The 10,231-nt window shown below is 55.6% G+C and overlaps 1 protein-coding gene and 1 pseudogene across 1 annotated transcript; both read right to left on the reverse strand.

The window, feature by feature from the left end:
- Nucleotides 1–845: 845 nt before the first annotated feature.
- LOC147601184 (uncharacterized) lies at nucleotides 846–5,234 on the reverse strand (annotated as a pseudogene).
- Nucleotides 5,235–6,817: 1,583 nt separating this feature from the next.
- Nucleotides 6,818–8,635, reverse strand: LOC147601185 (uncharacterized). The gene is made up of 4 exons (XM_086743504.1): nucleotides 8,473–8,635; nucleotides 8,201–8,255; nucleotides 7,861–7,950; nucleotides 6,818–7,724 (listed from the first exon to the last, which is right to left on the reverse strand). The coding sequence occupies exons 1-4, from the start codon at nucleotides 8,633–8,635 to the stop codon at nucleotides 6,818–6,820; spliced, it is 1,215 nt and encodes a 404-aa protein (XP_086599630.1).
- Nucleotides 8,636–10,231: the final 1,596 nt, after the last annotated feature.

Here is a 10,231-nt window from a genome sequence, read left to right on the forward strand (position 1 = left end):
TCATATCTGCTCCATCCACAAGAGTGGAGAGAGACTCCAGAGTGAAGAGGAGCCAAAGTCACTTCTTGTGATGGACGTCCAGGACTCATCACTCAAATGGGAGAGAGACACCTCTGCAGAGGAGCTGGCTTTGCTCGCCATGGTGGAAGTGTGGGGTTCTTCTCTCAAAGGAGACAGGGAAACCCTTGAAGAGGACCTGTCTTCACTGTCTGTGATGGCAGTCCAGGAGCTGACACTGTCCTCAGGTGTCTCGCAGTTGAGCCTGTGTGAGAAGGAGGGGAAGCGTGAACCCAGCGCTCTTGAGTGTCCCGGGGCTCTCTCTCCTACCCTGAGGAGATGGCAGGCTGCGTCACTGCCATGGGGTGTCACCCCGTGTGTGCCTGAGGCTTTCTCCCTGCCTGCCGAGCATAGGGATGCCCCTCTACCTCAGGAAAAAGGGAAGACACTGTCAGCTCTGCATCATGGAGGTTAATCCCTCTGCAAGGGCATCCCCCTCACGTGGGCATTTCCCCGTGCCCTCGCCAAGCGGTACTCCTCAGCCATGCCCCCGTCCCTGTCCCCCTCCCGTCCTCAGTGGCCTCTCGTGTTCACGTGTCTCTTTAGGTTCTTGATCATCAGCTTGCACTGACAGGCTATTTTGTCCGTAGCATCGAACTGCAGGAGTATGGGGCAGCTGCAGGCGGGCAGAGGGCAGCTCTAGTGGGATCTCCCTTGGCGGGGGATAGCAGAGGGGGCGTCGCACTCTCTGGGGTATGGCTCCACTTTCCGGGTCCTCGAGTGCTGTGAAAAGTCCTGGAGGACAAAGGCTGCAGGCAGAGGAGACAGAGGGAGCGAAGGCGGCGTCATCAGACAGGATGCTGGAAGGTGGAGCGGTAGGGCAGCACACAGTGCCTCTGCAGAGGGAAATCCTGAGAGGCTTTTAATTTTGTAGAGAGGTATTCAAAGCTGTGCTCACACTCCCTGTTCATTTGCAGCCCATAGCGCCTCTGTATCTTCATTTTAGTAATGTGACGCTCCAGTTAATTTTCCACAGGATCATCCAGGAATGGCAGGTCCCGCACAATGGGAAGCACAATCACATCATGCTTTTCGGCTTGCTGAGGTGTTGTAGGAGCTGAGGCTGGGCCATCCTGTGGAGTCTCATCCACTTTGGCTGGCAGGCCCAGTTCCTCCTCCAGTTAGGATTCTGGGATGAGGCCGTCCAAAGTCTCCTGGCCTTTGTCGTGGTGGAGAGGCACCTCCATTTCCCTGAAGTGGACCTCAGGCACCTGTGGAGGTGTAGTGGGAGCATCAAGCTGCATCTCAGGATCTTCCTGGTGCTGCTGCATGCTGCCTGTGTCAAGGCAACTGGCTACCTCTTCCACGCAGCGTGGGTGAGTTGCTGGGCCAGGCTGCTCCTCTGGTCCAGCCCTGGGATGGACGTGGCCAGGCTGGATGCTGGAGGCATCACCCGTGCCTGCTCCAGAGCAGATGGCTTTGTCAGTCATGATGGAATTGTGGGATTCTTCTCTTGAAGGGAACAGAGAAACCCTTGAAGAGGAGCTGTCTTCACTGGCTGTGATGGAACTCAAGCTGTTGCTGTCCTCAGGCATCTCGTAGTTGAGCCTGTGTGAGGAGGGGAGAAAGCCTGAGCCCAGCACTCCTGAGCGTCCTGGGGCTCTCCCTGCTGCACTGAAGGAGACAGCGGGCTGTGTCACTGCTGTGGGGTCCCACCCATTGTGTGTCTGAGGCCCTCTCCCTGCCTGCTGGGCACAGCGATCCCTCTCTGCCCCAGGAAAAGCGGGAGCCACTGTCAGCTCTGGACTACAGACATCATTGCCTCCAGAAGGGCATCATCCCTCACGTTGTACACCTGGGGATTTCTCCATGCCCTTCCAAAGCACTAGTCCCAAGATGTGTCCCCGGTCCCTGTCCCCTTCCCCATGCTCAGTGTTCTCAAGTGTCCATGTATCTTGTTACATCCTCAATGGTCCTTTGGAAGTCCTGTGCAATTGTGTCAATGACATGCATCTCCAGGAATATGGGGCAGCCACAGAGGGCAGCGTTAGTGGGACATCCCTTGGTGCGGGGGATACTTGAGGGGGCCCCAGTGCTCCACGGGGCACAGATCCACCTACTGGGTCTTGAAGGGCTGTAAAGGCTCCAGGAGCACAAAGCCTGCAGGCAGAGGAGACAGAATGAGCAAATGGGGCATCCCTGGATAGGACAGTGGGCACATGGGGCCAGGGGTGGTCTTTGCAGAGCACCTGCGCTTGGCCGGAGCCTGCTCAACTCTGTTACTCAGGCTGTGAAGCCACCTCCCCTGCCAGGCAGGGCTCCTCCAGCCCGGCCCTGGGGCTGCTCCTGGGCCCCTGCTGACCCCCACCCTGCTGGGCAGCGCTCGCCGCTGCTCCAGCACTGACTCCTACCTGGGGCTTGGTCGGGGTCACCATGAGGCGGTAGACAAACACCACCAGCACCAACGCCTGGGAAGCGCAAAAGGCGATGATGGCGGCTAGACTGAGGAAGCAGCTCATATCCCAGGACATGACAGACGTGCCTTTAAGATGACAGCCAGAGACAGAGAGAACTTGAGGAGGACAACCAGACCCAGCTGGCACTCAGCTTGCTCTTCCTTCCCAGATCACGCGCTTTGCCTCACCCAACAGCTCGCAGTCAAAGTGCCCCTCGCCGTCGCTCAGCTCCAGGTACAAACAAGAGACAAAGGTTTATTGGGCATCTCCTGCTCCTGGAAGGGCCTGGAGGGATCTGCTGCTCACCAGGTGTGCTCACCACAGAGTCCTGCTGCCCCTGGACACCTGCAAGGAGAAAAGCACAGTCACCTTCTGAGCGTCGGGCTGCTGTCTGCAATCTCAACCAGCAACGTGTGGAGAGACTTCCCAAGGGCAAGAGGAGCCACTGTTCCCAGGGCTGCTCCCAGCCTGGCTTTGCCCTATGCTGTCCCGTGGCCTCGCTGGCACCATGTCCTCATGGCACCCGTCTCTCCCACTGAGCAAGCCTCACCCCGAGTTCCCACCAGGTGTTTCCCCATTACCCCCCAAGCTGCTTGCAGGCTTTCCCCATCCCCAAGGGGCCCGGGTGAGCCCCACGGTGACCTGCGACCAGCCCCACTCACCCAAAGAGTGTGGTGTCCTCAGCCTGGCACCTGGTGGACACTGAGGCTCTGCTTCCAGCTCCCTTTGTCCTCTTCCCTTGCGGCTCCTCATCTCACCTCTCCTTTCTTATTCTTCTCATCTTCTCTCTTTGCTGCTGCCAAATGGGGCCTTGCCTGTGCCGAAGAGCTTGGTGGCAGGCACTCTAACTACAAACAAGGATGAGGCCGAGCAGACAGCAGCTGCTGCCTGTCAGAGGTGGTTTCTCTGCCCCAGGACTCCTGTGTGTGGCTGCGCCCATGGGGGCACGGGCCTAGGGGGAGCACACTTGGGCAGATCGGAGGGACCAAAACCTCTCAAACCAGCTCAGAAGCTCTGCCCTAAGCCTCTGCCTTCCCCTTGGGAAAGCAGGGAATCTAAACTGTCTTTTCTGTCTTGAGAGCTCAAGCTGTCTTGGAAAGCTGCCTCCTGTTTCCCTTCTCCTTGGCAGACACAAGAACCATCTGTGTAAGGCACCTCCAGACCCTTCACAGTGCAGAGAATGAACAACTCAACTCAGAGAGACTGCTGGGACCCCAAGACTGGACCTGCACTTTTTATTCTCCTTTTGAATAGCTGTATGAGCTCAGGACGGTGTCTGTCCAGGGTCAGTCGCTGGGACGGCCCCCTCCAGCGCTCCCGGCCCACCCTGCTGCCTGGCTGGGCTGTGCGACGAGCCCCGGCTGCCAGGCCCGGCCCTGCCGCTCTGCCAGCCCCCGCTGCTCGGGGACCCCACTGCCCTGCGCCTCAGCCCTTCCGCCTGCCCAGGCCTGTTCTCTCGGGGGCGGCGCGGCCTCCTCTCATTGGCCCGGAGCCGCCTCCGACTGCCCTGATTGGCTGAGCTCTGTGTCCGTTGCAGAACGTTCTGGAACAGGCTGGAACCAGCTGTGATGGGCACAGGGCAGCCTCCCCTCCCCTCCCACAGGCCTCCCCTGCAGGCCTGCACTGCCAAAACCTTGCCATTGCTGCCCGAGACAGGGCACCCCTCGCCCCTGCGGAACGGGGAGTGCGACTGCTCCATGGCCCTTTGCTTAAAGGGCAGTTACGGTGTGGGGGGCTGGCCCTGGCCACTTCTGCTCCCCTCCAGCGCAGAGAATCAGAAGAAGAAGAAGAGAGAAAACTTTGGGGACAAAATAAAGGCAGGGCAACGGCTCACTGACTGCTCCTGGGGGTACAGGACACTCAGCTTGGAGAACTGAACTTCATTTTAAACATCAAGTGATGAGTTGAGGGAAATGCAGTGGGACCTGCAGGAGCTCTTCCCTCCCACTCCCTTCTGCTGGCCCTCACTGCTCTCTTTCTCCTGCTTGGGGTTTGCGCTCGCCTCGTCCTCCTCAGCCTTTTTCCTGCCTCACCATGTACTTGTCTCTGCTTTACATTACTCGAGCCTCTTCCCTTGGGGCTCCTCAGCTCTCCTTTCCTTGCTGCTGCCCAGTTGGGCCTTGTCTGTGTCTGGGAGCTTTTGCTGGGTGCGAGAGCAAGCTAACAGCAAACGAGGATGAGGGCGAGCAGACAGCAGCTGCTGCCTGGCAGAGGTGGTTTCTCTGCCCCAGGACTCCTGTGTCCGGCTGCGCCCATGGGGACACAGGCCTGGTGGGAGCACACTGTGGCAGAAGGCACCCTTCCCAAACTAGAGGGAGCAGTATCGTGGCTCTGTGCGCACGGTCCCCCTTTGCTTGCTGGGCAGCAGCAGCCCTCTTCTGGCCCTTCTGCCTCTCAGCCCTGTCCTCGCGTGGACGCCTGGCTCCCACTCTCCCTTCCCTTCCTGCACGCAGGGCTGCAGCATTCGACGGAGCCCGTTTGGCTGAGCAGCCACAGCCCTTGCGTCCGTTGCAGAGCCTTCTGGAACTGGCTGGAACAGGCTGTGACTGGCACAGGGCAGCCCCAGCACCCTCTGCAGCACCCCCTGCTAAAACCTTGTTGTTCATGCTGGGTGCAGGCCATCCCTTGCCCCTGCTGAACAGGGATCAGAGACCTGCCGCTGGAGCGCTCGTTCGTGACAGCTTCTGCCCTCAGCGCCATCACCACCTCCACAGACACATGCTGTAAGCGCGACCCATTCCCTGTGGGGAACAGGGGTGGCTGCAGGAGGAAGGCCTCCATGCTCCCAGCAAACTTTACCAGCCGTCCCTGCAAAGCCCCTGTCATTCTTGAAGTTCCAATAAAGGCTCTCAATATGTCCATTTTTAAACATGCATCCTTCTCACGGAACTGAGGAAGACATGATGTGGACAGTGGTCCTGGCAGATCTGAGGGGCCAAAACCTCTTCCACCGGCTCAGAAGCTCTGCCCTAAGCCTTGGGTTTCCCCTTGAGAAAACAGGGAATCTAAACTTTCTTCTCTGCCTTGATAGCTCAAGCAGTCTTGGAAAGTTGCCTCCTGTTTCCCTTCTCCTTGGCAGACGCCAGGAGACAAGGAGGTGTGTAATGCACCTTCAAACACTTCATAGTGCAGAGTAAGAACAACTCAAGTCACAGAGAGACTGCTGGGACCCCATGTCGGGACCTGCATTTTTAATTCTCCTTTAGAATAGCTATATGAGCCCAGGAAACCAACAGACTTCAGTCGTTATTTAACAGGAAGCGCTTGCCACTTTGCAGCAATGCCAGCTCCTGCTCTGCCTGGCCGGAAGGGGATGGACCAGGCACATCCCCTTGAATCCCAGGGCCCTGCTGCTTCTCATCGATGCCCAGTGGGGTTGGTCTCCTTGCTGTGGCCATGCTGCTGACAGCTGTTCCCCCGTGCTTGTTTTTCTTCCACCCACGCTGCTGGCCCAGAGTGGACTGGAGCCTGCATCCCCAGCAGAAGTGCACCCACAAGCTCTGCGGACACTCCTTGGGGTGCAGGGACTGTCCTGCCATCTACGTGGAACCAACGAGCCTGTTCCAGTGCTGGAAGCAGAAGGGGTAGGGCAGCCCACAGTGCCTCTGGAGAGAGAAAGCCTGAGAGGCTTTTTATCTCTAACTGAGGTATTCAATGCTCACGCTCCATTCTCAATTACAGCCCATAGCGCCTCTGTTTATTCATTTTAAGAATGTGATGTTCTAGTTCATTTTTCACAGCCTTATCCAGGAATGGCAAGTCCTGCACAGTGAGAACTAAAATGACATCACGATTTTCAGCTCAGTGAGGTGTTGTAGGACCTGAGGCTGGGACATCCACACTGGCTGGCAGGCCCAGTTCCTGTTCCAGTTTGGATTCCAGGATGAGGCCCTCCAAAGTCTCCGCGCCTTTGTCATGGTGGAGAGAAACCTCAATTTCCCTGAGCTGGACACCAGACACCTATGGACTTGCAGTGGGACCATCCAGCTGCATCTCAAGATCTTCCTGCTGCTGCTGCATGCTACTGTCCTCAAGGCAACTGGCTACCTCTGGCTGTGATGGCAGTCCAGGAGCTGTCACTGTCCTTGGGTGTCTCGCACTTCAGCCTGTGTGAGAAGGACGGGAAGCCTCAACCCAGCACTTTTGAGTGTCCTGGGGCTCTCTATCCAACCCTGCGGAGATGGCAGGCTGCGTCACTGCCGTGGGGTGTCACCCAGCGTGTGCATGAAGCTGTGCCCGCGTCCTCGAGTGCTGTGAAAAGTCTGGGAGGACAAAGGCTGCAGGCAGAGGAGACAGAGGGAGCGAAGGTGGCAGTGGCAGACAGGATGCTGGAAGGTGGAGCGGTAGGGCAGCACACAGTGCCTCTACAGAGGGAAATCCTGAGAGGCTTTTAATTTTGTAGAGAGGTATTCAAAGCTGTGCTCACACTCCCTGTTCATTTGCAGCCCATAGCGCCTCTGTATCTTCATTTTAGTAATGTGACGCTCTAGTTCATTTCTCACAGCCTCATCCAGGAAGGGCGGGTCCCGCACAATGGGAATGACCATAACATCATTTTTGGCTTGCTGAGGTGTTGCAGGAGCTGAGGCTGGGCCATCCTGTGGAGTCTCATCCACTTTGGCTGGCAGGCCCAGTTCCTCCTCCAGTTGGGATTCTGGGATGAGGCCGTCCAAAGTCTCCTGGCCTTTGTCGTGGTGGAGAGGCACCTCCATTTCCCTGAAGTGGACCTCAGGCACCTGTGGAGGTGGAGTGGGAGCATCAAGCTGCGTCTTAGGATCTTCCTGGTGCTGCTGCATGCTGCCGGTGTCAAAGCAACTGGCTACCTCTTCCATGCAGCATGGGTAAGTTGCTGAGCCAGGCTTCTCCTCTGGTCCAGCCCTGGGATGGCCATGGCCAGGCTGGATGCTGGAGGCATCACCCGTGTCTGCTCCAGAGCAGCTGGTGTTGTCAGTCATGTCGGAACTGTGGGATTCTTCTCTTGAAGGGAACAGAGAAACCCTTGAAGAGGAGCTGTCTTCACTGGCTGTGATGGAACTCAAGCTGTTGCTGTCCTCAGGCATCTCGTAGTTGAGCCTGTGTGAGGAGGGGGGAAAGCCTGAGCCCAGCACTCCTGAGCGTCCTGGGGCTCTCCCTGCTGCCCTGAAGGAGACAGCGGGCTGTGTCACTGCTGTGGGGTCCCACCCATTGTGTGTCTGAGGCCCTCTCCCTGCCTGCTGGGCACAGCGATCCCTCTCTGCCCGAGGAAAAGGGGGAGACACTGTCACCTCTGGACTATGGACATCATTGCCTCCAGAAGGGCATCATCCCTCACATTGTACACCTGGGGATTTCTCCATGCCCTCCCCAAGCACTAGTCCCAAGCTGTGTCCCCCTTCCCTGTACCCATCCCCGTACTCTGTGGTCTCACGTGTCCATGTATCTTGTTATGTCCTCAATGGTCCTTTGGAAGTCCTGTACAGTTCTGTCAATGACATCCATCTCCGGGTTTGTGGGGCATCTGCAGAGGGGCAGAGGGCAGTGTTAGTGGGACATCCCTTGGTGTGGGGGATACTTGAGGGGGCCCCAGTGCTCCAGGGGGCACAGATCCACCTACTGGGTCTTGAAGGGCTGTAAAGGCTCCAGGAGCAGAAAGCCTGCAGGCAGAGGAGACAGAGTGAGCAAATGGGGCATCCCTGGATGGGACAGTGGCCACATGGGACCAGGGAGGGTCTTGGCAGGGCACCTGCCCTTGCCCAGGTGCTGCTCACCTCTGGCATTCCCCTTCTTGCCTCTGCGCCATTGTTGCTTCCTTGGCCTCCTTTCCTGCACAGGCAAGGAAAACAATGAGGGAGAAGGGAATGTCCCCAGCAGCCTCAGCAGCACCAGCAAAACTCCTGAGCCTACCAGGGCCACACCTGTGCCTGCCCCAAGCTTCCTGCCCCTGGCTGGCCAGGGTCCGGCTGTGAGGTGACCTCCCCTGCCAGGCAGGGTCCCTCCAGCCTGGCCCTGGGGCTGCTCCTGGGCCCCTGCTGACCCCCACCCTGCTGGGCAGGCCTCACCTGTGCACCAGCACTGACTCCTACCTGGGGCTTGGTCATGGTCACCACGAGGCGGTAGACAAACACCATCAGCACCAACGCCTGGAAGGCGCAGAAGGTGATGATGGTGGCTAGGCTGAGGAAGCTGCTCATATCCCAGGACATAATAGGCGTGCCTTTAAGATGACAGCCAGAGACAGGGAGAACTTGAGGAGAAGCAGCGGGACACAGCTGGCACTCAGCTTGCTCTTCCTTCCCAGATCACGAGCCTCTCCTTCTCCCAACAGCTTGCCGTCAAAGTGATGCTCAGCATCACTCAGCTCCAGATACAAACTCCACCCATGTTTGTGATGCAGGCAGGACATGGGACTGTCACCCTTTCACCATCTGTCACCAGGGCTCAGCCATGGCAACGTTTGTGATGCAAGAACCATGGTGGCAAGTGACCCTCCCCAAGCTGAGCTGAACCAAGGGAGGTGACAGTCAGTGGAACACTGGGCAACTGCCAACACAGCAGCAGCAAGCCCAGCACAGCTGGTTTTTTTCAGTGTTGCCCGATGACAGGATTAGAGGTAATGGGCACAAATTGAAACATGGGAGATTCCCTCTGAACATCAGGAAACATTTTTTTCACTGTGAGGTTGACTGAGCACTGGAAATCTTTGGCCAGGAAGGTTGTGGAGTCTCTATCCTTGGAGATACTCAAAATCTATCTGGTCAACTGACTCTAGATGGCCCTGATTGAGCAGAGGTCTTGGACCAGATTACATCCAGAGAATTGTTTCAGTCTCAACTGTTCTGTGATACAGCTTCCAGATAGGGTTGAACATCATTTATAAGACGCACCTCAAGCCTGACTGCTTTGTCATTTGCCTCTTCTAATAGTTTCCTTATTATTAATCTCATGAAGCTTTTCAGTAATTTAGGAACTTAGACTCCCTGAATGAAGCATTGATCCCGCCATCACCTGATCTGAATTCTGCTTTAGCATTGTCTGTCTTCCCATCTGTGCAGGCTCTTTGGTTAGCTGGATGCTCAGAGATAGTGCAATTATTGAGGAACCCGTAGATGTCTTATTGATATATTTGTGCAGCTGTACTCAGATTTTGCATGGCCTCCAAACAGGCCTGACAGTATACAAAAAAAAAAAAGGAACAGAATGGGCTCTACTCTGCATTTGCGTTATTGATTCAATAAGACTTAATGGCTTTAAATAACAAAAAAATATATCCCTAGCTCTGAATATGTGTTGGACGTATGTCTGTTAAGCAAGAGTGCCATCTTTGCATAATCATTCTTCAGAGTTGTACCATATTCGATAAAATTCTGTGAAGCAACTTGTAAGTCTTCATCTGATAGCAAGACAGATAAGACAGGTATAAAAATATAAGTTAAAAGCTACTTAAGTAAAAATATATTTTCTGTCCTCAAATCTACTATTCTCCTTTTGCACATCCATTTGTTTGTAGGGGCCTCCTACTACTTCCATCTCTTGTCCTGTTCACAGATCCATTTTACTGCATTTTATTTGAGGATGAATATTCAACCCATAGAAAAAAACACTTGAACTGTTAAAAGATTGATTGTGTTGTGCAAACATCTGTGAATCTTGGAAACAAGGTATTGTTTTGAATAGCCAGCTAGTTGGTCAAGTCCTTGACAGTGGATTGCTTGAAGGACAAGTCTTGAAGATTTATGGGAAAAAAAATGAGGTTTAGAGGAAGTTGAGTGGTATCTGCTGGATTTTGAAAGATCTTTCCT

Source organism: Chlamydotis macqueenii, chromosome 3, assembly GCF_036417535.1.
Source record: "Chlamydotis macqueenii isolate bChlMac1 chromosome 3, bChlMac1.mat, whole genome shotgun sequence".
Lineage (NCBI taxonomy): Eukaryota > Metazoa > Chordata > Aves > Otidiformes > Otididae > Chlamydotis > Chlamydotis macqueenii.

Coding starts and splice junctions, on each gene's coding strand:
- LOC147601185 (XM_086743504.1), bottom strand. CDS start 8,635: ATGTCCTGGGATATGAGCAGCTTCCTCAGCCTAGCCACCATCATCACC. Junction 8,256..8,472: donor GGTGAGGCCTGCCCAGCAGG/GTGGGGGTCAGC, acceptor TTGCCTGTGCAG/GAAAGGAGGCCAAGGAAGCA. Junction 7,951..8,200: donor CAAGAAGGGGAATGCCAGAG/GTGAGCAGCACC, acceptor GCCCCTCTGCAG/ATGCCCCACAAACCCGGAGA.